Source organism: Gambusia affinis, linkage group LG23 (genome assembly GCF_019740435.1).
Source record: "Gambusia affinis linkage group LG23, SWU_Gaff_1.0, whole genome shotgun sequence".
Classification (NCBI taxonomy): domain Eukaryota; kingdom Metazoa; phylum Chordata; class Actinopteri; order Cyprinodontiformes; family Poeciliidae; genus Gambusia; species Gambusia affinis.
Genome location: NC_057890.1, coordinates 14,068,991 through 14,096,097, shown reverse-complemented (window position 1 = coordinate 14,096,097; position 27,107 = coordinate 14,068,991). Strand labels below are relative to the sequence as shown.

The 27,107-nt window shown below is 37.1% G+C and overlaps 2 protein-coding genes across 4 annotated transcripts in view; one reads left to right on the top strand and one right to left on the bottom strand.

Annotated features, from left to right (window-relative positions):
• lamb1b (laminin, beta 1b) overlaps positions 1–21,592 on the bottom strand; it is a 30,832-nt gene extending 9,240 nt beyond the window's left edge. The window contains exons 1-21 of one of the 2 annotated variants that reach the window (XM_044107804.1): positions 21,319–21,592; positions 20,905–21,077; positions 16,327–16,462; positions 13,446–13,519; positions 12,178–12,366; positions 12,037–12,100; positions 10,518–10,720; positions 9,692–9,812; positions 8,965–9,153; positions 7,754–7,930; positions 7,523–7,635; positions 7,353–7,432; positions 6,167–6,302; positions 5,922–6,080; positions 4,616–4,749; positions 3,271–3,391; positions 2,975–3,161; positions 2,256–2,399; positions 1,945–2,176; positions 870–1,027; positions 491–715 (exon numbers count right to left, since the gene is read on the bottom strand). In XM_044107804.1, the coding sequence (XP_043963739.1) occupies positions 491–715; positions 870–1,027; positions 1,945–2,176; positions 2,256–2,399; positions 2,975–3,161; positions 3,271–3,391; positions 4,616–4,749; positions 5,922–6,080; positions 6,167–6,302; positions 7,353–7,432; positions 7,523–7,635; positions 7,754–7,930; positions 8,965–9,153; positions 9,692–9,812; positions 10,518–10,720; positions 12,037–12,100; positions 12,178–12,366; positions 13,446–13,519; positions 16,327–16,462; positions 20,905–21,077; positions 21,319–21,352 (3,049 nt within the window). In that variant the 5' untranslated portion in view covers positions 21,353–21,592. Of the gene's footprint in view, positions 1–490; positions 716–869; positions 1,028–1,944; positions 2,177–2,255; positions 2,400–2,974; positions 3,162–3,270; positions 3,392–4,615; positions 4,750–5,921; positions 6,081–6,166; positions 6,303–7,352; positions 7,433–7,522; positions 7,636–7,753; positions 7,931–8,964; positions 9,154–9,691; positions 9,813–10,517; positions 10,721–12,036; positions 12,101–12,177; positions 12,367–13,445; positions 13,520–14,978; positions 15,088–16,326; positions 16,463–20,904; positions 21,078–21,318 lie in introns of those variants that run through there. The other variant, XM_044107806.1, reaches the window with a different exon arrangement.
• Positions 21,593–22,122: 530 nt separating this feature from the next.
• Positions 22,123–26,711, top strand: ssbp1 (single-stranded DNA binding protein 1). Of its 2 annotated transcripts, XM_044107803.1 has the most exons (8): positions 22,123–22,294; positions 22,632–22,664; positions 22,869–22,940; positions 23,131–23,188; positions 23,462–23,602; positions 24,560–24,647; positions 25,247–25,335; positions 25,418–26,711. In XM_044107803.1, exons 3-8 carry the CDS (start codon positions 22,917–22,919, stop codon positions 25,459–25,461), a joined length of 444 nt encoding a protein of 147 aa, XP_043963738.1. In that variant the 5' UTR covers positions 22,123–22,294; positions 22,632–22,664; positions 22,869–22,916; the 3' UTR covers positions 25,462–26,711. The 2 variants fall into 2 exon arrangements, with proteins under 2 accessions (XP_043963738.1, XP_043963737.1); XM_044107802.1 differs by lacking the exon at positions 22,632–22,664 and having other exon boundaries at positions 22,172–22,294.
• The last annotated feature ends 396 nt before the right edge of the window (positions 26,712–27,107 follow it).

The following is a 27,107-nucleotide window of genomic DNA, read 5'->3' as shown; positions in this document are numbered from 1 at the left end:
AAAGTACCCTTTATCTAAAGGGCACCTATTACGCTTTCTTTAACAGGTTAGGGTGGAGCTGAAAGGGCTGGACCTCCAGCTGGGTTGCTAGGCAACGGGGCTGGGCTCGGCGGGGGTTGCCAGGTAACGCTGGAATGCCAACTGAACATTCGTGAGGTTTTTGAAACGGCTCATTTTCCAAATACCAAAAAACAATAACTTATTGCCAAAAAACACACGTGGCTATAGTATGTGTTAGAAAAGCGTATTTGCAACAAGATATAAGAAGACATGAGGACGAACTTAACTTTAACATATTTGAAAAAAACAATTAATATATACCCTCCAAATTGGACAAAAGTTCAGAAGGTTTAAGAATCACTGCTCAAGATCTGCTATAAAGGTTCCTAAATCGTCTGGCTCAATGGAAGCAAAGCATAAGCAGAGTTTTTTTTGTGTGTGGATGTGTGTGTGTGTGTGTGTGTGTGTGTGTGTGTGTATCTATACTCACTCCGGCAGCTCTGTGTGGTGGCGTCGCCGTAATATCCCGGTTTGCATTGCTGGCATGTGTGGCCCTGCGTGTGATACAGACATTTGAGACAGGCACCTGTGCGGACGTCGCAGGATCCTGGGTCATGCATGTCAATGTTGTTGTTGCAATCGCAGGGCGTGCAGCGGCCACCGGGAATGAGAGGGTTCCCATAATAACCCGGGGCGCACTCATCACACCTGGTTCCTGGATGACAAAAGAAAACAGAATAAAAAAAAAAAAAGGTAAATTACAGGGAGGTAGAAGAGGTGCAACATCTTGAGATCTGTGTGACTTGAAGACATGATGACAAAATTATGCTTTTGTGCTGCTTACACAATAACAGATCTGTAAAATGCACCTTTGTAGCCGTGGCTGCACACACACACCATCTGATTGGGTAGAAGGTAACAGCTGTCCGCAAACTGCCGACCACTGCGGGGTCCGTCCGGACACATGCAGGGGCGACAGTGGCTCCCTGATCCCAGCTCTGGGTCACCATGGTAACCATTCATACATCTAAAAAAGAAGAGAGATTTCACAGATTTGTTTCAGATTTGTTCTGCTGAATTTTTACAGACTCAAAGTTTCTCATTATTAACAGTGTGAAGCTTCCAGCACTCTCCAGACGTTTCGGTCAAAACTTCCAGCTCCATTTAAATACGGAGTTCCCCAAGGCTCCATTCTGGGCCCTTGTGTGTTTTGTTATATATCTTGATTCAGAGGTCTGTTTTTTACTGTTGTGTACAATAAGAAAACACATATGATTGCTGCATCCTAAGTGCACAAAGAAACATTATCACAGATCCTTCCTCCCAGATGCTCTCAGACTCCACAACCATCACTGGTACCAACAAACTCGGTTTACATTCCTGTTGCTATTTGCACAGTTTTACTCATTTTTGATAACATTTCTGCAAAATTTTATTTTCACACATTGTAAGTAGTTTTTAATCCACAAATATGCAGACATGTTTTTCTACATTTTTAAAAATTATCACATTAGACTGGATTATGCTATCTTTGATAACTGCACAGGATTTTTATGTGCTTACTGTACAGTATATTATTCTTAATTTTCTATGATTTTTTTGTGTACCTATATGCCTCTGTTGTCTGTCAGTCTGGTGCTGTTGCAACCTGAATTTCCCCAAATCAAAACTTCTAGCTGGACAGGCTGAATGCCACTTAACGTTGTTTTAGCTGCTGCTGTTGCCCAAAAACCAAAGCGACTCTGTTTTGTAATCCGTGTTTTTGAAAATCAGAGCCCATTTTTATGTTTACAACTTGCAAAACTGTATCTTTGGCCAAGTGCAAATCAGTTTGTTCCTCATTGCTTTTTCTCTTTTGCAATGCTAAAGCATGCAGTAAGAAATGCAAAATTATTTAACACTGGCTGAGCAGTAACGGTGTACTTTACTGTCGCCACATTGTACCTCTCACAGTGATGTCCGGTGGTGAAGTCTCTGCACCCCTGACACTCTCCGGTCTGAGGGTGACAGTACTCGCTGTGGCCGTTACACTGGCACCGTCGGCACTGAGGGAACCCCCAAAAACCCGGTAAGCAGTGGGAACACTGGCGTCCCGTGGCATCCTGTACGCACTCACACTGACCAGTTGATTCGTGACAGAAAGGAGTGACGGAGCCCAGCGGGTCGCAGTCACAAGCTGGGCGTTAAATTAAATTACCATTAATGAGAAGAGTTAGGCCACTGCACAGCAAAGTGAAGCAATTTCTGACACTCACATCTGCAGCCAGCAGGACTGAACAGGAACGTAGCCGGAGCGCAGTGGTCGCAGTTTCTGCCGACCACGTTGGGCCGACATCGACACTGACCGCCGTGGGGATCGCACACGGCGCTGATGGAACCCTGAGGGTCGCAGTGGCAAGCTGGGTGGAAAAAAAATAGTTACCAACACAAAGTAGAAGGAAACAGATACATGATTTTCTAAAAGTTTTATTTGATTTGTATTTAGCTCCCTTTATTCTCCTACGAGATCTTATGGATCCATTTGTTTCTAGAAATCATTAACAATCTGATAGATTTCAGCTGTTCGTAGTTTAATCTCAGGTTTTTTGTGAAAACCTCATAGGTTTGTTACAACTAACATCATGAAGATCAAGAAACACAGTGGACAGGTCAGTTAAAGTGATGTTGAGAAAAAGTTTAAAGCAAGGTTTGGCTATAATAGAATGCCCCAATTTTTGAATATCTCAATTCATCATCTATGGAAAAAGTCAAATTATATCCAACTATCTAAACAGTCTGAAGGAGCAGCAATCAGAGAAGTAGCCAAGAGAATTTATTAGATTTCTTTTTAGATTAGTTTTGTTTTGGTGGTTTATGAACTTTTATATTCTGCTTTGAATTTGAGAAAGAGATTAAAAACAGCCTCAAACAAAGAAGATATCATCTAAGGGACCAAAAATCAACATCTTGAGACGCAACCTAACCAGTAACATACTCATTGCTCCTTTGTGCAGCAGAGCAGAGATACTGAAGATGTAGTCATTGCAGATGTCTGTCATCGGGCTTTTGACGACGCTACGGCTGCTTTCCAAACATCGGTAGCGCTGAAATGTGTCCCACGCTTCCTCACCCTCCGTCCCATGAAACATTTCCATCTCTCTGACCCGGGGCATCAACACCAGCTAAAACCGGAGCAGAGTATTTCAGTGCTTGAGCAATGTCAGATGACTTTATAAGGAGCTCTAGCAGGAGTTCAATGCAAATAAATGTTTTGAAAAAAAGAAAACATACAGAGTCGATGAGCGTGTGTGGATTCTGGATGTGGCTTTCCAAAGAATACAGCGGAAAAGTCAGGCGGATGGTGTAGTTCAGTCCTTTCTCCAAACACACCGGACTCACAAGCAGCACATGCCTGCAACACACATCGGGGTCAGGTTAGCACGTAAGCAGGGTCAGATTTAAGACTTTTTAATTCCAGGTTGAACAAAATGTAAGACCAAAAAGAAAATACTATAAAGATAGGGGATCGTTAGAGGTTTCTGCTGGTTCGTATGTGTGCTGGCAACAAAAGCGCCAATGATAAAAACAAATGTCTTCCAGCCAACATCCAATCATTTTCTAACACTCTTGTCCCTAGTGGGGTTGGGAGGTGCTGGTGCCGATCTCCAGCTCACTTTCCGGGCGAGAGGCGGGGTCACCCTGGACAGGTCGCCAAACTGTCGCAACACAGAGACGGACAGGACAAACAACCACACACACACCTAGGGAGAATTTAGAGAGACCAATTAACCTAACAGTCATGTTTTTGGACTGTGGGAGGAAGCTGGAGAACCCGGAGAGAACCCACGCATGCACAGGGAGAACATGCAAACTCCATGCAGAAAGACCCCGGGCCGGGAATCGAACCCAGGACCTTCTTGCTGCAAGGCAACAGCTCTACCAACTGTGCAGCCCACTGATGATGCATTTTTATTTAATTATTTAACCAAGAAAATCCCACTGAGATTAAAAATTTCTTTTGCAAGAGAATCCTGGACATGCTTTTGGACTTCCCCATGATAGATGCAAGAAAAAATAAAACTAGCTAGCTTGTTAGCTAGCAACCACCATGAATTACTACCACAGAGTATTAGGTCTATACAAAGAAAAGATAAATGAAATTATGAGAATAAAGTTGTAATATTATAACTTTATTTTTGTATATTTACACTTTATTGTTGTACAACTTTATTCTCAAAATATTATGACTTTATTCTTGTAATTTTTAAAATTCTTCTAGAGTGGCCCTAATATTCCGTCTTAAGTCACAGAACGCAGTAAAGATATCTGTGTACAACTCAAACATTTGCCTGACAAAAGAAAAAACTGCATAGAAATAGGATCTAGCTTTTTTTTTTTCTTTTTTGGGTTATTTCTCTCCCGTTCTTTGGTCCTCACTCCTTACCAGTTGGTGGCGATAATGCTTCCTATAGTTTTTTGTCAACCGCCATTAAAACAAAAAAAGAACTACATACAAGATTGAATGGTCCTGTGATGCCAAAATTTAAAACCTGTAATTAGCCAACTTACACTTTTTAAAGATGTGTGGACACCCTGGTGTCATAACACCTGGCAGGACGTGCAACAAACGTTTTACCTGGATCCAGGTGGGAGAGAGATGAACTGCTCGTCTCCGCTCTGGGCGGAGGTGCTGCAGTGGGCGGTGTAGCTCGGCGGGTTGAAGACGGGGCGCTCGACCCGAACGGTCACCTGCTCCCACTGCTGTGGCAGCTGTAAACACAAACACGCAAGAATATGTTCACTCTGTGGTCTTTTTCAGACATTCTGAGCTCATAGAGCGCTACAGCAAAGTTAAGCATGGTAAGCAAAGTTAGCTCTGTTTCATTCATATGTAGACTTTTGGTCGGACAATCGTTCCCTCTGGTTTTGGAAGCTGACCAAAACCAGAGTTGTTGATTTCTGGAGCTCAGTCTGGGTCGCTCGGTAACGGGGTTGGCTGTGGTTGTTTGGTAACGGCCTGGTTTTGGCTCGCGTTGCTAGGCAATAGGCATGACTTGGCGTAGATGGCTAGTTGAGGGGCAGAGCCTGCTGATTTGTGACGTTACATTCTAGAGGTTTTTGTAATGACTCATTTTCCGTACACCAAAACACATTAACCTTCTGCCAAAACATCTTAAACGCTTTGGCTGTTAGAATCAGTTGAAACCCAAACAGAAGTACAAAAATGTGCAAAATATGATATAAAGGGTCTATGATATGTCTCCTTTAATAAAGGCCCTGAGAACTTTGTTGAACTCTTTCAAATATCACAAAATGCTTGGTGATTAAAATCTGATGGCCTCTGTCAAAAAAAACAGACAATTGATGTTTCAGAAGGATAATAATTACTTCAGACTCAATTAGAAAGAGATCACATATAAAGATTAGGCCTGTCACAATACACAATAAATTAATTAATCAAGTTAAAAGAAACTCAATAATTTTTATTTGCTTTATTTATCATTTTTCTCTTTTCTTTTCTACCAAAAACTGAATGATAAAAGTCTTCAGTTTGGTGCTTTGGTCTCAACTAGCCCTTTTATTTTGGTATAGTTGAGATCAAATTATTATTTTCTGTATTTCTAAAATACGGAAAATAATGCTTTCTTTATTTATTTTGGATATTTCAAATGTCTTCGGTTCTGGTGTTTAAATGTCCGTTAGAATTTAAAGTTTATTGATCATTGAGAATGTGTTCTTTAATTTTTTTTAGTGCCATTATTACTATTGTATCACTTGAAAATGGTCTCAAAACAACAATATTATCATTTATCGCAATAAGTTCTGGGGCAATCGATCGTCCAGCAAAATTTGCTATTGTGACAGGACTAATATAGAAACAGAACTACTTTACTAAAACACAAGCAGGAAGCTAAGATAAGAAAAACCTTCCAGTACGTTACCTGCGGCTCGTAGCGAACAAGTATGTCGTAGTCCATTGACTGTGGGATGTTATTGACACTGAACTCAATGTACCCGCCTTCAGGAACACGAGCAAAGCCCATCCCGGTCCATGTGGGGCTTCGGTCCTGAGGATAGGCCCTCGCAACGGATTTGACCCCCTGAGATAAAGAAGAGATTTCTCAAAATGTTGGAGCAGGTAGAGCAGAAAAGGAAGAAACATTCAAAACCAGTTTTACACGCTTACAGGGCCGTGTTGAGCCTCTTCGGCTTCATACGTGTAGTGATCCAAAGAGATGAAGTAGAATCCGGACTCGACCTGATCGCAGAGGCGTCCGAACATGTGCGCCCGGCAAACACACTGCCCTGACTGGGGGTCACAGCTTTGGAGCGAGAAAAGGCAGATTTAAAAGACTGGAACATCGTTTTCATCTCGAAAAACTTTTTGAATCAAAGAATGAAGATGAGAACATGAATAAACATTCAACTAAAACTGTTAGAATTAAGGCTGAACGATATGGCTTTAAAATATACCAAATCTGATTTCTGATTACATTTATTTCTCAAATTTTTTTTTTTTCTGAAACAGAAATTACAAATGACAGAAAATATTTTCCAAAAATGTTTTTCTTTCAGTAATCACTTCTGTAAGTTCTAAAAAACAATATCAGGACCAGGCTACAAGACTTTTTGTTTAAATACAAGAAAATAGTCATAATACTGGCAGAATAAAGACCCAATTTTACTAGAAGAATATCTTAAAATTACGAGAAAAAAGTTGCTTTAATGGTAAAATCATCCATCTGGGTTTTTTTCATTCGAAATATATCTCCAAATAATACTATTTTATTCTTGTAATATTAAAGCTTTATTTTTGCATTATTTTGACTTTATTGTCATATGACTGATTACATTCTTGCAATACCACCAACTTTATTGAATTAATTTTTTTTAAAATCTTTGCCTGACCCCAATATTTAGTTGTACAGTTGACATCTAAATAAATGGAAACTTTAAGATATGCTACTAAAACAAGAAGGCCGCATTGGGTGTGCTGACATCCCTCTGATCCCCCAATGTTCCCTAACAAGAGTGGATTGTTGGGGGGGGGGGCATATTTTACAAAAATTAAATCTTCAATTGATCAAATCGATTTATTGCTCTAAAATACAGTTTTAAAGTAGCTCAACAAATGTATCCGTCCAAACAAATAGACCGCCTGGCGCCATGTTTAATTGCTAACAGGAAGTTGTTTTGAAGCAGTCTAATTGGCTGACATAGGTTTTACCTTTGCACTACACTGCCCCCTACAGGTTTGGCATGTTTATAACACCATTATCCAGGTTCATGTGAATGAAAACCTTGTTTTTAGAAAGACCCGGCTATGTGTGTAGAAGGCCTTAAATCAGCCTTTTTTGTGTGTTTTGACCTACTTGTTGTTGATTGCTCCTCCCTGGTCGCAGTCACACGGTCTACAACCGTCCATGTCATTCGACAGACCCCAGTGCTCTGGCTGTTTGTACAAAAAGGAAACAGATGAGTTTTACTCATACAGCAGGTGAAATGATCCCCACTGACTGTGACTTTGTGTTTGGAGTCGTACCAGGCACTCATCACAGTTGTGACCGGTGACAAGTCGCCTGCAGAAGCACTGTCCTGTGTCTGAATCACAGGGGTTTCCTCCTGGCATTGTTCCCAGGCTGTTGCAGGAACAAGCTGCCAAAACATACAATGAAACAATTCAGCAGCACGTCTTTGTGTTTAGTCACCTCCCTTCAAAATGCCCTCTATGGTTCAATGAATATGACAGAAGAAATAGAAATGTTGAACCTACGCAGGCACCCATCTGGCCCCTGTCCCAGTCCGTAGTGTCCCTGTCTGCAGTGGTCACAGCGCTCTCCCTCCACATAGAGTTTACACCGGCACTGACCCGAGATCAACCCGGCCGCCACATCAGTCCGCGAGTCACACAGTCCGCCCTGCAGAGATCCCTCCGGGTCACAGTTACACGCTGCAAAGACACAAATAATTACGTTAAAATGATCTGAAGAGTCGAGACCAATGGATTATAAAGACTGAGTACAACTAAAAGTCTTTAAAGTTGACAAATATAATTTATGTCAAAATGAGCCAACCTGGAACTCAACTACATTGAAAAACTATTTCTTGCATTTTAAAAAAAATTATTTGTTACATGTATAAAGTTCAACATGACAGCTTAATAAGCTTTGTATATATACTTGTATAAACTCAAATTTGATTACTTGTAATAAATATTTTTTTTATTGAGTTACATCACCTGTTTTCTTTTTTCATTGTATTTTCTCTCTTTTGCTTCATTTCATTGATGAATTTCACTTCCTGTTTTCAATTATTAAAGTGTGTTACTTTGTTTATTCCAGTAGAACCTGGTTTTTTATGACCACAACTAGTATTTATTTTCCTTGTCACATTTCAGTAGACAAACATGTAGAAAACACATCAAACCAACCTATTGATAACAAGTTAGAGAATGTAATGCATTTTTGTGCAATATTTATTCCTGCCATACCTGAACATAGCTAATACAGAGAAGTCAAGAAGAAAAAGAAGTGTTTGCCATTTTGTTCTGAAAGGTTTTTCTTCTGACTGCATTTGGACATAATTTCTCTTTTTTTCACATTTTTTCCACTTACTGATTGCCATACCTGGTTTGAATTTTGTTTAATTTATTTCACCAACTTGGTTCCAATTTGTAATTCCTGCTTGTTTTAAATGATCACATCTGGTCTTGATTAATTATCAATCTTCTTCCTACTTTAAGTGCTTTTAAGTGTTAGTTTCACATTGTGCGAGTATTTGATCATGCAGACCTGTTTAGTTTGCAGTACCGTGTCGGTATCTGTAATCACGCTATAACAGCCCTCATTAGGTTTTCTAAAATATTTAATCCAGTTGGTGAAATGGTTGCAGTCAGTAGGAAACTAAAGATCTCCTGGAAACGTCAGCCCCATCCACAGACAGGTCATGTAAGCGGTCGTTAGCCATTGTTTATGGATAACGTACGTTCACAGATGTTGGGGTCTCTCAGGTCTCTGTTGGGGTGCTGGTAGAAGAAAGGGGCACATTGCTCGCACTGCCGGCCCACGGTGTTGTCCTGGCAGTCGTCGCACACGCCTCCGCTAACGTTACCGGTTGAAATGTACACGGCGAGGTCGAAGTGACACGACAGGGAATGGCGATTGCACTCGCATCCTGAAAAAAAGAAAAACGAGTCGTGATAGTTCTTAAAGGAGAACTATTAAACTTCCTTCAATATATTAGGATAGATACAAAACACGTTCATTACATCTTTTTGCACCAAATCATTCTTGGATCATGAGATTTTAATCTGGTCAGTTGGAGCTCAGCTTGGGTTGCTAAGTGACGGTGCTGGGCTGGCTGAGGGTTGCTAGGTAACGCCACAGTGCCCGTCGAATGTGACTTAACAATCGGAAGGTTATGAAACAAACCATTTTCCAGACACCAGAAATCATGAACTTTCTGTCAGAAAACGGCTGGATGGTTATTTTAAGCGCTAGTGTTGTTTTCAGAAGCAATAGAAACCCAAATGGAAGTACAAAAACAAAATGTGAAGACATTTGATCTATACTTTTTGGAAACTTGAAGTTTTAAAATAGCAAATAAATCAGGAAGTTAATGTAAATATTTAAACTTCTTTAATCAACTAGTTTGTTGAATTGCAGCGAAGCTCAGACCATAAACAGCTGAACCGATCCGTGTGTGCTCTTACTTTTGCAGGAGTGGGTGTTTCGGCCCTCTGCAGGTCTCCATGGCAGGTCGTGGTAAAACTTTTGGCAGCGCTCACAGTTCAGCCCCTCAGTATTATGGTTGCAAACGCAGCGGCCATGAACCTACACACGAGTTAAGACTAATCTTTACAGGAAAACGTAAAGTTTACTAAAATATATCAATAAACGAATGGTAATAGTAAACAGATAAGAGGAACAATAGCTCAAGCATAAAATTTAGGACATATATTCTTCAAAACTCACTTTCAAATCATGTACCGCAAAAATTCAATATAGCGACCATTTTTCAAGAGGGCCGACATTTCTGACTTGGCGCTACTGTTATGGGTCAGATAATTAGAAGAAAAATAAATAAATGTTTTACACTAACATAGTAAGCTATGGTAATTTTTGTTCAAAGCAATTGCATATTAGACTTTAATTAAGATGGCATCCAAGATGGCTACCCTTAAAGACAAATTTTGTAACATCTCAATAATTAATAGAGCTGGACAATTTATTTATTTATTTATTTTCAGTTTCTACAGTTTTGGAGGCAGAAAATTAGATAGACGAAGTGAACTAACTAGAATTAACAGGTAAAGTGTGGGAAGATCTTATACATTTTATAATATATTTCAGAATCTTAGTTGATAAACAGAAAAGCAGTTAATGTTATGAGAGAACTGTTGATAAAAATTCATTAATTTCTTGAAGTCCATATGTGTCTTGACAAATTATTTCCAACAAAATTGGAATATATTTCATGATACAAATTGTTTATGGAAAAATCTGCTAAATAAAAACGGTTGTAAAGTTGTTTTATACCATGCCTTCAGGTCTGCCCTGTTCTCTGTCGATGGGCGCGCACTCGGAGGCGTGGCCGTAGCAGAAGCAGTTCCCTCGGACGACCATGTCAAAGAGCGCGTAGTAGTACTTCTCCGTCACTTCCTCTCTGAAATCCACCAGGTTGTCACCCAGCGTGTGGAGCTTGATGAACTTTATTCTGAGGTTTGTGATCTTTAACATGTCTAAAACGCAGAGAAAACACTTTTCAAACAAATGTAATTAAATGTGTAAAATTATGAAAACCTATTAATAATCCACTTGATTCGGTCATCAGTTAAATTCAACTTTTAAAACATGTTTTACACAATTATTGTTTACATTTTAGACCTACCTGCAAAATAACATGCTTAACAGCTTCTATTCTATTTAAGAATTATAGCAAGTTAAATATAAATGTGTCTATAAATGCTGTTTTTTAGCTGCTGCAGGTTTTCCTACCTTTAAATTCCTTCAAATAAAACCTACATTAAACTTCATAATAGCTATTATTGTTATTGGTTTTAGAGTACTAATGACATCCATGATTTCAAGCCAAATTTTGTTAAATATTTGGAGAAAATTAAATAAAAAGCTTAAATATTTTATGGTTTTACTTTACTTTTAGATTGTAGATATTTATATTTGTTTGGTTTATTATTTGGTTTTATTTCTTAAGTTTAGAAAATGAAGTTTCTTTCTAAAATTTGGATTTAAATGTTTTCCATTAGGGTTGTTTAAGTCCTACAAAAACTTGTAATTTTGTAATTCTGGAAGCATCAGAAAACACCAAAATATATTTCTGTCTTTATATTTTATTTCTAATCTGTTAAAGTGGTCATGATCAACAGTTACGGATTAAAAAGAAATTTTCTTTATAACTTCATGGCTGCCCTTGAAGTATTTTTTTCTAACTTTTTCAGGTCATTCAGCAGCTGTTTAGTTTTTGAGCAGTGTTTTTTGGTTTGTTAAAATGAAATAAAAGTACTAAAACTCAACCAATAAGCTTGTTATGTTAAAAACGGACAGTAGCAGGATCTTTTAGGCACGTTATCATGGTGCTGAAACTGTGAGAAATGCTGAAAAGTCTGTCTCAAAGATGACCAGCAGTTGAACGATGCATCTCTCACATCAGTGAATATAATATTAAAAAATATGTTCACTTTATTGGTTTGGGCTACAAGACAAAGAAGAAACAAGAATATTGTTTCATTTTTTGAGAGTAAAGTTGTTTTTAGTGCTGAAATGTAAAAAAGGGTTTGTGACTGGGAAAGAGAAATTATGTGTCTCAGCATGGATGTAAACTAGTTTACAAAGTCGAAGTTGCTTCTGTATGTGAAATTCCTCTCCGAGCGCTTCCTCTCTGACCTCTGCGCCGTGGGAAGCTGCACAGCCAATAACAGGAAGTTACAGGAAGCTATTTTTATTTGGATTCTTTGTGTGTAAAGTTGCCTTAATTAGGCTTTGCTTACTGATTTGTGTGTTGTAAACAAGCTGTCTTTAACAAGAAGATACAGCTTACTCTGTATCCTCAAGCTGTAGGGGTCATCAATCTCAAAAGCAGGATCCAGCACCCGAAATATCACCTAAAACAACAAGAAAGAACAATCAAAACCAAACTCTGCAACAAGGGCAAAAACAAAAACACACATCACGAGTTCACCTCTCCCTCTGTGGATGGTTCAAAGTCTGAGTAGCGGGTGTCACAGATGATTTCGTCCACTCTACGCATCGGTCCAGTGGAGATGCCAGGAAAGGCAGACTCACAGTTTTGGGCGAAGTATTGATAAACCTGCCATGTTTTCCCAAAATCCATGGACCGCTCAATCATCATGGCAGCAGGACGAAACGTCTGCGAATGCAAAACCTTGTTCAGTGAAGCTGAAATAAATACAAATATGACTTCTATTTTTAAAGTCTTGTCCTTCTTATCTTGTTTGTTCTACCTAGCTAGTGAGCTAGCTAACAGCTATTGTCAATGGAGTTAGCTTGTTAGCTATTTTTAAGATGGGATGATGTAGCTTGCAAAATGTTTTCTAAGTAAATTAAATATTTGCTAAAATCAGTTTCATACATTAACAGCGGTTGAGTTGTCTTTCGGCTTGTCAAAAATGCTAACATGACAGTTAGCCAGCTAAGTGTTTATCAAGCTAGTGTACTGATGAGTTGGTCTGAAAGACAACAGATTTAGTTTGCTGTACATTTCTCAGAAATGTAGCCAGCCTAAACAAACTGAAGCAGTGAGTATCTGTTGAATTATGATGTTCATGAAAGGCAGATTGAAATTTGATGTACACAGTAAAAACACAAATTTTACAAAGTATTTTTAGTTCTAGTTTATGTCCAAATGCCTTAGTACACTTTAAATAAAACAAAACTAATTTACAAGTAACTTTGTAACAGATTATTTCACTTAAAACATGGGAAAGTGACATAATCTGCCAATGGGAAAAAAATCAATATTAAGGAATTATTCACTTTAACAAGCTCCTATATATTTCTGAAAAGCTACTTATAAGTTATTTTTGTCTTATTTCAAGAAGCCTTGCACAAAAATACCTGATGAGTTTTTGTATTTTTGCAATAAAGAAAATATGAATTTGGTTTCTGTTCAGATTTCATATGCCCTTTAGAGTCCTAGTTGTTTCTATTTTCATTTTTGCCTGAACGTTTGAACAGCTAACATTACAGTACAGAAACGGATGCTGATTTTTTTTTTTTTCCTGTGATGTCGTCAGAAAACAGGATGTGAAGGGACTGGGAAGCGTGTCCCTGAGTCTGTTTTGACTGCGAGCGTAGGCAAATTATTAAGAGGTCAAAAGCATCTTCCTGTTACTCCTTCTTCTCTCAGACCAGGATGACTTTATGAAGGTCTCTGTATCTTTCTCTGTATGTATACGAGTTCGTGTTTGACGTAGAGGAATCCAGCACCTTGAAGGTCATGATGAGGTGTGTGAAATGAAACTTGGCTTCTAGGTCCAGCTGGATAGTTACATTCTCCACACCTGCAGGAGAAAGACCAAGCAGAAAATTAACAATTTACACCTTTAAATTGACGAGAATTTAAAATGCTGATGGGTTTTCCCCATGTCCAAACATGCAGATGGTTTCTTTAGGCAGCTGAGCCGACTCGGGTCCAGATGTGGAACTAATCCTTTTAAGGTTATGGAATATGTTGGAGACCAAAATGACTTTCTGAAGAAAAGCAAGCGGAATGACAAGGGTACAAACAAAATGCAGATTTGTTTGCTTTCAGACACTAAAAGAACTACAGCAGGGGTGTCCAGCGTGTGGCTCGGGGGCCATTACCAGCCCTCTGAAGGATTTTGGGAGGCCCCCAAACCTCAATTGTAGAATTGACAAGCACAGCTGGTTGATGCAGTTGGACATTTTTTATTTTTTAGTGTTTTTTTTTTAAGTAAATATATTTTTTTTTAAATCGATTTGCATTTATTAGCAAAGTTTTTGTTAATAATAACCAGAAGCACAATAATGGACATAATTTTACTTCAATTAAAATTAAGTCATTTTGAATAAAACTACTTGGTTAAGTAAAATTAATTTTACCTAAGTTTGCTTATTTTTTTCTCACAATAAGCAGAATTAATTTACTTAATTATTAATATAGTATAATTTATTATGTAAATTAAAATTTATAACATGCAGTCCAAATCTTGAACTGCAAGAAAACAATCAACCCTGCCAAAAAATTTTTTAATTGGGCCTATCTTATACTAATGTAATTTTTTAAGACTGTTTTTAGATTTTGTATCCAAAACAATTCACTAATCAGTTTTCTAAAATAACAAAAAAAAATCTACAGTTTTGATTTAAATAAATTGTCTTTTTATTATTCTTTTTATTGTTGACCAGGTAAAATAAAAAAATTGCAAAAGGTTTGATTTAAAAAGGTTATTAAACAAATAACAATTTTTGTGGCCTCAAGTGCTTTCACCTTAACGATTTTGGCCCTCATGGCAAAACGTTGGACTGAACTACAGGACTGCTGCAAGGGAATTAAAAATTCCCATGTGAACGCTAATATACGTCTCCAGCTTCCTGCTGTTTCAAAACCATCTGCACCACTGGCTCCTGCTCCAACTATGACTCAAACTCCTCACAGTTTCCCACCATTCAGAAACAGTCCGAGTCTGCAGCATAAATGCTTACATTACGAGGGATTTACTAGGCGTCCCACTGCCAGAGAGCCTGCTTTAATGTGATTACACACAATCTTACAAACATAATTGACTATAAAAATTTATAAAAGCTGTAAATAAACAAAAGTAGGCAACATTTGTGTGTTACAAGTTGGAAGTTTGCATATCAGTTATTGACCCTTTACAACTGTGTCACTTAATTATTCGAGGCGCCATGATGGATGTCGGAAGCAATTGTTTTGCCGGTTTATTCATGGCTTCTACTTATTCCAGTCGAGCTAATTTGTCTGTGAGCGTAACACACCTGGTTGGGGCTCATAGACGGCGGCATTTACTGACGTTGGAACCAGCTAGCTTAGACTCCGACCCGTACCTCCTCCTTCCTGATGTGTTGATCAAATTACCGACTTTACCTGAATTCACAAAACATGATTTATATTACTATGTCATAAACAGCGTTTCCCTTTACAACGGAGAAGTCTTCAAAACCTACACAAGACGAGATGCTAACCAGTTTTTTCCATACATGTTTGGCTATACAGTATGACGTGCGCCACTGTTGCTATGGTTATTAACGGTTAGACGCTGCGTATCTTCTCCATAGTGATATAAGAAATCATAATGGTATTTCTAATCATACCTACTTGTAAAGTTTATGAATGTTAATCGTCTTACCTTGTAAAAAAATAAGTCCGCTGTAAATCCGTTAAAACTGTTAATATAACTAATTGCGATTATTGATACTTATTATGACAAATTGTGATCATTTCTTTCAGTAGTTTAAAACTCAAATAAATTTATTCGCTTTAAGACTCGACTGAAGACATCACATTATGAGACTGTGGGAAGAACTTGAGACTTCCGCTAATCAAGCTAGCTTGTACATTTTGATTAAGTTAATTCTGTTACTATTATAATTATTGATTTAACAACGAATAAATAAAAACACATGAATGACCAAAATAATTTAGGTTTGGAAAATAAATCATTGTTTAAGAAGCTAACATACATGCTAACTGGCATGCTTGCTATTTACCATGATAACTAGATAGCTTAAACTCTTTTTGCTTTTAGTTATCAATAAAAAAAAATCTATTTTTTTTCTGTTATGATGTGTTTAATAGGCAGAATAAGTTGTTCTAAGTAATATTTTGATGCTAAGCTACATTTAAAAATAATAAAAGAATGCACTAAAATTACCCAGATTTTTTCAAAAAATAAAAAATTTGCATCAAAGATAAGTACCTAGTGCACAACAGAAACAGCTTTAATCCTTCAGCATAGGAAACAAAATTCCTACAAAATCCTGGGTTCAAAGTGAATTTCCTTCCTGTAAGACAATAATACCTTTAAACTGGTTGTCTTTTGCAAGTGGCAAAAACCCTAACCTTAAGGTCTTTGGATGATTTATTTTCTTACACTTAAAAGTCATAGTAGTGTTTAGTGATGATGCATCCGTTTCCTACAAGCACACCTGTTCTCCTTAGCACACCTGTAACCCCCCACCTCACGCCCAGAGTGGCTCTGTGTGTGAGGAGCTCTGTGATCTCCGGTTGGGTCATTATAGGCTCAGTTCCCATGAGAACAACCTTACCAAGGTTTCACATGGTGTTCTACTGTAAAAATATGTTCCTTTTTTGTTTGTTCCTCACCATTCTCAGACTGCCACCAGGTCTTGAGGCGGTTGGGGGCGAAGGTGGTGACCACGTTCTCAATCGTATGGCTGGTGGGGTTGTTGTCCTCGTCGTACATCTCCCTGGAGTCACATATGAAACATTTCTTTTCCTCCTAATGGAAAGAAAACAGCAACCAGTTGGTCTATTATACTGCCCGTATTGCAGAAACTAGCACAAAACATGTAATCAAAAAATGCATTATGGTCTCTTTTTATTTATAATCCAAATGTAAAATACACAAAGTTGGCATTTATCTACATCAGAAATTTAAGAACATTGTAAAATGTTATTTAACAAATATTTGGAAAGTATTTTCATTACTTCATCTTTTCAATATATAAAAAAATCTGATAACTACAGATAGTATTGAAAGTTTAAAAGAGTTTCTCTCTTTTAAAGCTGCAGTATGTAACACATAAACATTTTTTTAACATAAGGATTAAGCTCCTCTGTTTTCTCCCAGTGCTCCCAGTACTAACAAGAAACAACCAATCAGAGTCAGGAGGCGGGTCTTAGCGCTGTCAGTCACTTTCTGCTAAAACCACAGCTTCTTCTTGACAACATAAACATAAAGCTAGTTAACTTAGCTACTGATGACCACAGATAAACAGTTAACATCACTATGATGGATAAACATCATTATGACATTTAGCAGTGAGTACATGAGGGTGATTGACTCCTCTAAGACCCTCCTCCTGGCTCTGACTGGTTGTCATTGGTCAGAAGAGATGAATCCTTCAGACAGCAATAGTAGCTCAGGGATGAGGTGGGGGAGATTGATATTTTCATAGACTATCTGTCTAATATTACACCCTCACAACATGACGCAAAAAGATTGTTTTTTTAAATTAAGGTCACATACTACAGCTTTAAAGCAATAAATGTTGCAATATTTTGCATTTAAGGAATTAAATGTATACATATTTTTTATTAGCAGCTGTTTCTACCTTTTTAGCCGTGTCAGACTTATTGCTAGAAATGATGCTTTTCTAACTATTCTGCATTTAAGAGCTGAGTTTCTTTTTATAGTGTTTTACACCAATCAGCAGAAGACACTCAGGAAGGTCAACAAGTGCAAATGATATTGATTTGTTGCAATTCAACAAAATTACTTCTACATGAATCATTTCAAGATGATTCAAGACGTGCTCACAGTGTACAAACCTTAAACATAAAGGTATAAATTAAAAAATAAGTAAAGTAAAGGATTAATGGACATCTGTACAGATAATAAAATGCTCCGTTGCCAATCTCTTAAAGTGAAAAAGGTTTCATAAACTGGCTGCACATTTAAAGTTAATTTCATGACCATATTCAGAAGAAAATTTTAAAACAGGAAATTAAATAAAAAATAATTAATGTGGAGTTTTCTTCCTTTTTGGGCAGTAAAAGATAATGAGATTGAGAAATGAGCCTTTCTTTGAGCGCTTAGTGAATTTAAGCTCTTTGGTTTTATTTATTCTTTAGCCACATCTGGCCCGCCACAGCTTTTCATGTGGCCCTCTAAACTCCAAATTACATCAATAAATCCTTCCAGTTTTTCACAAATCTGCAAAATTCACACAAAATCAGCAAATCTAAATTTTTTTTTCTCATTTTACTGCAAATGTTCTCAAAATTGTTAAAATATATTGATTTTAACCGTCCTGTTGTCCTCGGGTCAAAATGACCCGCCACTGTGTTAAAACTCCCCAAAGATCCACTAAATGTTATTTTAGGACAACAGGAGGGTTTTAAGTAACTGCAGCCTCAGCCTTACTTGATGGGAAGTTATAGTCTATAATTGATGTGGCGACAAGTACTAAAAAGTTACATTTAACTTCATACATTACCGCAAATGCCATAAATACTTAACAATGGCACCATAAAATGTGCAATCTTGATTGCAAAGAACACTAAAACAATCACAAAATCCTGGAGGAACAGCTATTTATTGATATTTTAACATTTTAATGGGTTTTATCAATATATTCATTCTGGCACAACTGGCCCTTAAAAAACATTCAGACTTTTGATGTGGCCTGAACTGAAAATGAGTTTGACACGCCTGATCTAGATTATTTATTAAAACATCATGTTTTCCACACTTCTTCCACTAGAGCAGGAAAAAGTGAAGCCAGTTAGTTTTGTAAGTAATGTTTGATATTGCATCATTCCCTCTCAGACCTTCAACCCACATTTTCTGGCTCACAAACCCTTGAATGTCTGAGTGATGGAGTTTGTGAAAAACCAAAACAAGTCCAGCTAAGTGGATCCATTTCGCAGCCGTTGGTGAAAAAAACATCTGAAACTCTCTTCACTCTCAAATCCGCAGCTCATGCTTGAGCACTGTGCTCATCCTCGGAAACGTTTCATAAAAACACTATTCATATAAGCACACAGATAAGTAGAGAAGATCCCAAACCTCGCCCCTGGATTTTCTGCACACAGGGCAGGGATTGTGAGAAACACAGAGCTTTTATTGTGGAGGGGAATGCCTCCACTCCCACTTGACAAAACAGCAAGAGGACGTTATACATGCGCTTCCTCCCACACACATGCACACCATCTAAAAAGTTTTATCTCTGTTCCAACTGCAGGACTTGCAAAAAAAAAATAAAAAGTCGAGCTCTGTGAGTTAAATACTTCATTCATCGAACCGCATCGCTGACACTAAATCATGAGTTTGTTTTTTTATGGTTCGTACGTAATAATTCACAGTCATTAAAATGCCATCTTCAAGACCAGAAGACATTTCAGCTGTTTTCAATGAACTCAGCATGAGAGGAAAACTGGTTCACGTTCTATCAACAGCAAAAGATGTTCATTCAGTCATGAATTATGGTCAGAAATGTTGTTTTTTGGTAAAGGTTGACGATCAACCAATCATCCAATTTGAGCCAATTAACTAATGTCGAAGAGATGTAATTGAATCAATGATGTTTTGTGGTCAAATTTTAATGGTTGAGATGCCAATCAATATAGATTTCTTTGTATAACATCAACTAAAATGTGAATTTAGATCGTGTATCGTATCAGTTATGGTTGAAAACCTAACATTGACTCAACATGTAAGTCACTGATCACTTGTTGAATAATTCAGCATGTATTCAGTACTTCAGTGTAACTAACATTAATTCACTCATATTTTGACACATTTAAACTTGTCAACACATTCATTTGTTTAATCGTGTACAATAAATGAGTAAAAGATTAGAGTGAAATGGTTGATTTCAGGCCTATCTCGAGTTTTTATTCAAAAGGTTACAAATTTATCCATCTAATTCCTCAGGAGTTAAAACAAGAAAAGTCTCATTTTGTGATTTTGTTATGACTTATGAAACTCTTGAGCATGGATTACCTTGCTCTTTGACCTCTACCACACATTTCTTTAAAATAACATTACTGGAGTTTAGGACTAACCACCAACCTCTAAATAAACTGTTAGTCTGATTAGAACTGGTGTTCTGCCAATTAAAACCACCAACATGACTGCATTAACCCCAACAAACCTACTTGGAGTTAATTTTTCCTTTTGATTACGTTTAGTATCTGAATCATCTTCATAGGAGATTGTAGTCTGGAGGCCACAGCAAAAGCAGCAAACATCTGGAAGACTTTCTTTCCCACGCCGCAAAATAATCTTGATTATGTCGACTCGGCACTTCTGGGGTCGTTTTTGGTCATTTTCATTCAATCTCTGCAGATAATCTATGAAACACTGAGCAAATTGCTCCTACCTCAGACATTCCTTGATGTTTTTGTAAAATTCCCACTTATTAAAACCAGATATTTTTATATAATGTACAAAAAAAAATGTATTTTTTTTTTCTCGCTATTTGATTTTTTATCTGGTTTTCTTATGCTGCTCTTTGTATTTTCTTATTATGTCACATATGGAAGTGGTGTGTTTTATGTGTTTCCTTAAAATACCTCCACAGGTGTGTCTCCAGTTAACTTAAAAAAAAATCTTAGCCATAGCATCATCTTATTGCAACAGAGTGTTAGGGCCATGCTAAGAATTTTTTTAAAATTACCACTCTATGATGTGAATAAAGTTGTAATATTATGACTTTAATACAATATTACTAAAGTCATAGTTTATTCTCAAAATATTATGATTTTAATCTCATTATTCTGACTTTATTCTCTGAATTGTATGGTTTTTTTATTTAAAATATTTTTAAAATTTTTTTAAAACCATAAAAACCACAAAGACCATAAAAGGCTCTGTTGGATTTTCTGGTCTTTCCAAAATTGTTTGAATATATATTAATCATAAATTGTTGAATGAGAAGAAAGTAATAAAGAATATCTTATACACCTGATACAATTATTTTTAATTTATCTATATTTTTTATTTTCTTTAATGAGTATAATGTGTAAAGTGCAGACTCAGATAGGTTTATACTTCTCCTTTTCAAACAAATATAAATATGTCTGAAATTAATGAATAACTCGATTATCCAAATGAGCTAAAACATAAAATGTTTACTCTGATTTAGTCTCAGATCGTAAGGAAAAAAATGTCCTGTGTCGTTTTGTATGAATTTAAATATAAGACTCGTGTCTTACTTCCAGGTGTCCGACAATGCAGAAGCGCTTGGGCTCCTGGAGGCCGCAGGTGGAGGAGGCGGTGAGTCTGTGCGCCCTGCCGATCAGCAGGTCACCCGTGGCGGGGTAGCAGCTGCCCTCCGTGCACATATCTCCAAACTCTGGCTCCTGTGCCCTGACAGGACTCCACAGCGCTGCAGGGAGGAGAACCATGTCAGGAAAATCATCTCTACATTCCTGTATTTGGTTTCTATTAGAACAAATCCTTTACAGGAAGATTATGGTTTCCAAAACAGAGATGGAACAAAAAAAACAACAACATGTGGTTTGAATTACATGTTCTGCTGCTGTGGAGACAATTTGGCAACTCATGTTAGTCTTCACAGTGAGGGTTCAGCAGAATATTTTTTATAAAGATAATAAGGCTGAACTCACCTAAAGCTGCTAGAAAGAAGATGAAGACCCTCATCTTCCAGAGAGGAGCCCTTTTTTTTCTGGAAGACGCTGAGGAGTCTTTACTCCAGGCTGCCGAGGAGTTTGTGAAAGTCAAGAATGAAGGGAGTAGTCTTCAGAAAAGTTGGCATCCCAACAACTCCACCCCACTGTCAGCCGTAGTCCACAGCTGGAAGCGGAAAACAAGCTCTCCATCTGCTGGTAGAAGGGGATAAAAACAAGAATAACTATGGACATGTCAGAAATGTTTTTTTTTTATTTCCATGCAATAAAAAGAACAACATATTCGACAAAATGGAAAAGGAAAGATGAAGGAAGTAAATGTTTTTTCTTCTGATTTTTCAAATTTTTCATTTTTCTGTACTGCTAATTTTATATGTTTTATTATATGGATCAAAAAAGAGCAAATCACACCAAAATAAAATTTCTGCTTCTGTGTTCTGAACATAACATCAGTGTAATCTTAATGTATTTTAAAATTAGAATCATATATTACCTCTCTATTATTTGTTTTTCATGATTGTTTTCTAAATAGAAAATGTATGTATCCGTCGTTCTTTCTATATTCGACTGGCAAAAATATAAGTGGAAAAACAAAAGAAAGTGCTTCATCTTCCGTGTCTAATAGTTCATGATTATAATCTTAATAATCAAAAATAACTTATCTGACTTTTCTGTTGATTATGTTGCAAGTTTCACTTAAAATCAGAAAAAAACGATTGTTTTTTATTTTATCTTTTAAATCAAAATTAATAACAAATTGTTTTATTTTACAATACTATTCTGATGGGAGTACTCCATTGAATGCACGGGAATTAATTTTTTCTGAAGCGGAACCTTCGTGGGTTGGGAATTCTCAGTCGGATTTCTTCTGAAGACGGACCGGATGTAGCGTGAGGTTATTGAGCGGCTATCAGAAGTGGAGCATCTCAGGAGTTTTTATCGTATCTGTTCTCCTGTAAGTAGGTCCTTATTAGTCTGTTTTCATGCATATCTGTCAGTATTTACACTATTAATCTATAAGGCGGAGTCCGGTTATTTGAAGGAAATTTTTAAGGTTTAATTTGGACAGAGTCCCGTGGCGGGAGAGTCCACATTCTGCCGTGGAAAATCCTGTTCTGACTTTGCGTCCATGTTTACCGTTTTTTTTTTTTTTAACACAACAAATAGTTGCCTAAAACGGCCAGTTTGGTTCTTTGACTTACAGACGGGTTTTATATTTAAGTTAACTCACTGTTGCTAATTGTTGTTAATAAAATTACATTGTTCAGGCGTTTCTTTCTTTGATCTCTCAGGCTCGGACCATCCAGCCTTCGCACTCTTCTAAGGTTTTTATTTTATTTTATTTTTTTACATTTTTCTCCTTCTTTCACTGTTAGTCCACATTTTCCATGTCAAAATCCAGACCTTTCCCAAACTACAACTCTATTGTCTAAACTGTACTTTTAGAAAATAGAATGTGCGAAAAAGTTCAGAAATTGAACTTTTTTTCTAAAAAGGAGATTAATGTCTCTTTTTCTTTCCATTTTCAGGCCAGGAAAGTTTTGTCTTGACTAAAAGTTGTTAGCTGAACAGACAAGATGTTGAGAAATGCTTCAGTGCAGGTGAGATTAAACTTTTCTCTTTAAAAATAAACAATCTTTTTAATAATTGTGGTTGCGCTTCATTAAGTAGCCATGTGTTGTTTTCAATATGATTGCCACAAGCAAGAGCATCATACATTTCTATGCTTTTTGCAATCAAACTACTCTGTATACAAAACAAATTGTTCTTAAGATTTCTAATTTCCCACAGATCTTCCGACAGCTGGTGAGACACAGCAGCACAGACGCAAATCTAATCCTGGAAAGATGTAAGATGAAAATGTTTTGGTTCTTTCCTTTAGTAATGTGCATTACAGTCATTAATTTTTCTGAATTGGTCATGTCAGAAGGTTGTTTATTTGTTTGATGAACCATTTCTATGTTTGTTTGTATGTTGTAGGTATTAACTAAATAATAGCCCAGACAGTTAGAGTCCAAGAGATTGTATTTATAAAAGATGAACAATGATCTCATCTGATATGAGTTACTGAACAGAACTAATTTGAATCAAGCAGCATTCTTAATTACAAACTTCCTTGCAGCGATAAACCGCGTGCAGCTGCTGGGGCGAGTCGGGCAGGACCCGGTGATGAGACAAGTGGAGGGTCGGAACCCCGTCACCATCTTCTCACTGGCGACCAACGAGATGTGGCGCTCTGGGGAAGGAGAAACAAGCGCTACAGGTGGGGGGCTGTTTAAATTTGAAGTTAGCATTTTTTTAAAAATGAATTTACTTCTGTTTTTTTTTTTTTATGTGTTTTTATTGGAAAAACTCTATTTGGTTTGCGTACATTTGTAAACCAAATAGAGAGTTTACGTACATTTGTAAACCAAAAAGCGTTCCTTGTTTCTGTGGATATTTAACTTCCCCTTTGAGATAAATAAAGTATTTTTGAATTTGAATTTGAACAATTTAAAGATCTTAATCAGTTCCATATGCTTAAGTCAATTTAGGATAGGGCTGTCCAAACCTTTTGCCACATGTGTCACACTTGTGTCAAAAAGACTTGAGGATTTAAGAAAATAATTTTCTTTAACTAAAACTATGACAATTTAATGGTGTCAAAGACAAAAGTAAACTATTCTAGAGCCTCAATATAAAAAATGTTTGGCAGATTTGTATTATTAAAAGAAATATCTGTCAGGTGTTTATTGAAAAAAAAAAAAAGAAAATACCTGTCAGTTGGCAGCAATAAAAGCATCATTGGGGGTCTGGAACAAGACAGATTTTGTATCTTTGTATTTTAATATGATTTCAGTTTGTATGTAATCTTTCTCTCCTGATTAAAAATAAAAATCTTCCATCTGCATCAAAAACCTCCTTGAATTGCAGTCAGGGGTCAATTCTTTTAAATTTAACTGGTAGTGCAATGATTAATTCTGGCCACCAGAGGTCAGCAAAGAGCTCAACTCTGATTTACATGTTGAGCTTCTGTTTAGTGATCCTGCTTTTCCTTCAGCCTTCATGGTTTATTCATCATCCGCAATAGAAATTATAAACACAAACTATTTCTGAGCTTGTTGAGACAGGAATACACACCAAGGCAGCTGAGATTTATTGTTCTGCATTAATGAAGGTCAGAAACGTGGCTGTGTTTTCCAAGGTTCAGCGTCAGCAGCCTAAATATTTCTGTCTCCAGGAGACGTCAGCCAGAAGACAACGTGGCATCGTGTCTCGGTGTTCAAACCGGGCCTGAGGGATGTTGCCTACAATTATGTCAAGAAAGGGTAAGAACAACATGGCTGACACCTGACTGGATGTTGGTGAGAAGCCAGCAGGTCAGCAGCATTTCATGGGTTTTTGACCAAACTAAAGTTATTATTGTTGCAGTAAATAGATGAGATTGGAAGAGTGAACAAGAACCAGATGAAATGTTTTTATTTACATCCTGTCCATCCATGTATGGACCAGTACACGAGTCAAAGGGAAGACTGGTTGATGGACGACTGGTGGACACATGGATGAATGAGTAAATGATAGAAAAAAATGGATGGATGGATGGACAGAAAAATTAATGGTTGTGTGAGAATTTGATGGATTAATAAACTGATAGATGGTCGGATGAAGGAATAGATGGATTGATGAATGAACGGACGGATGGATTCTAATGTTCTCTGACGATTTATAAATAAAATATGAATATGCAGGAGAGTTTTACCTTTTGGCAGATGTTCACTTTTAAAGTTTATAAGAAAGAAGTTCCTGCTTACATTCTTATCAGTTAAAATGAAGTAAAACTGTTTCATGTCTTTAATAACTCCAGAGTGATGAAGAATTTCTCATCATCCTCCTGTTAATGAGGGGAATTTATTGTTTTCATTTTTAGGTCCAGGATTCTAGTGGAGGGAAAACTGGATTATGGAGAATATGTGGACAAAAACCAAGTCAGACGCCAGGTCACCACCATCATCGCAGGTTAGATTTATTACAGCTGCACCTTCTTCATCTTCTTCTTCTCTCAACAACAACTCAAATGTCACATTTTTTCTCCTTTCAGACAACATTGTTTTCCTGAGCGACAACATCAGAGACCGAACCTGAGGGATGTTTTCCTCCTCGCATCCAGCTACGGATGAAAACAACTTGTAGTTTAACTTTTCTTCTTCAAACCAAAATAAGACTTGAGGACTACTAACTGTTTAGTATGAGGGGGGACGTAAGCCGTGATCATGTTTGACTGTGAGGCCCGCTGCTGGCAGAAATGAAGACGTTCAAGAGGAGCAGAACAAGCTCTGTCCATAAAAAGTTTGATTTCTCTATATGTACATAGCATCACTTAAAATAAATATGGCCGGTTCTGAGTTTTCCACTGTAGAAATCATGACACGTGCATTGTTTAATTCATTCAACTCGCTTCAAAGTTTCTTCTTAAAGGGGACCTATTATGCAAAACTCACTTTTTGTACATTTTTATATTTCCATTTGGGTTTCTACTGCTGTTAAAACCAGCATGAGAGCTTTAAAAAAACACCCATTTATCTTTGTTAATAGATTAATGTTTTTTTATCTCTGGAGAATGAGCCGTTTGAAAAACCTTCTGAATGTTATGTCACAAATCACTGTGCCATCACCTAGCAACCCCAGTGGAGTTCTGTGCGTTACCTAGCAACCCAAGTAGAGTTCCAGCACGTTTGGTAAGCTGTTTTTAATGCTGTATTATGGTACAGTGGCTGCTGGAAAAGACAATGTTTTGTTGTTGACTTGCATTGCAAAAACACAAATCCCACTAAGATTTATGGTCTTGTAGCTTGTAACTAGTCCGTTTTCATCAATATTAAGAAATTATTGACTTAAAATGAGGTCCTATGCCTTGCTGAAAAGTTAGTTTTATGTTAGTTTTGTCTTATTTTAAATGTACTAAGACTTTGGCATGAGAAACGTACCTGGCGATATTTTTTATTTTTTTTTTGCAGTGCACCATCCAGAAACAGGAGGCTCTACTTCTGCTTCTCAAAGATATACGGTTGTAAAATGGCTCATCTGCAGCCATTTTCACGTGTGAGTGAAAACGTTGAGCTGGGGGTGTGGACAGCAGCAGATTATTTGGATTTAAAGTGATAGGAGGGACCTGAAACGGCTCATAGTCGGAACTGAGCAGAGCAAAATCTAATTATCTAAGAATGATTTTGTTCAAAATTATGTAATGAACATGTTTTGTATAGACCATAGACTACGTATCTTATCCTGTTCTAGAAAGCATAATAGGTCACCTTTAAGTTTAGCTTTCAAATCAGAAAGCTCTGTAGAGTGACTTTTATTTGTATTAAACGCACAGTGTTATGTAAAATCGACTTTTGAGGTTTATATTGTGTTAAAATGTTATAACAAGTTACGTTATTACAAGGTTTCCCCAGAAAACTTGCTAAGCCTGGTTTTTGGGGTTAAGACAGTCTTTCATCCAGCAGGCTGTAAGGTTTTTGAGTTAAAAAATGTTTAAAGTTGACAGGAAAATCTGAAAATAACACTTGATAATTATGTTATTAAAGCATTGGAAGATTAATATCTGAAAACAACAATTATAAAGACTTAAAAATTGCAGACATTTTTTGAAAACACAAATGAATAATGTTAAGTCTGGTGGGGGCACAAGTAAATCCTGGTGGCCCGCCAGGCTTAATACACTGAGGGAAACCCTGTGTTTGATATATAGAGCATTTTCATAACAACTGAAGGTTGCATGGTGGATT

Bases quoted from the DNA above. Each gene is read 5' to 3' on its own strand.
- ssbp1 (XM_044107803.1), top strand. From the start codon at position 22,917: ATGTTGAGAAATGCTTCAGTGCAG. The intron at 23,189-23,461 runs GTAAGATGAAAA...ACTTCCTTGCAG, and splicing joins AAATCTAATCCTGGAAAGAT to CGATAAACCGCGTGCAGCTG. The intron at 24,648-25,246 runs GTAAGAACAACA...TTTCATTTTTAG, and splicing joins TACAATTATGTCAAGAAAGG to GTCCAGGATTCTAGTGGAGG.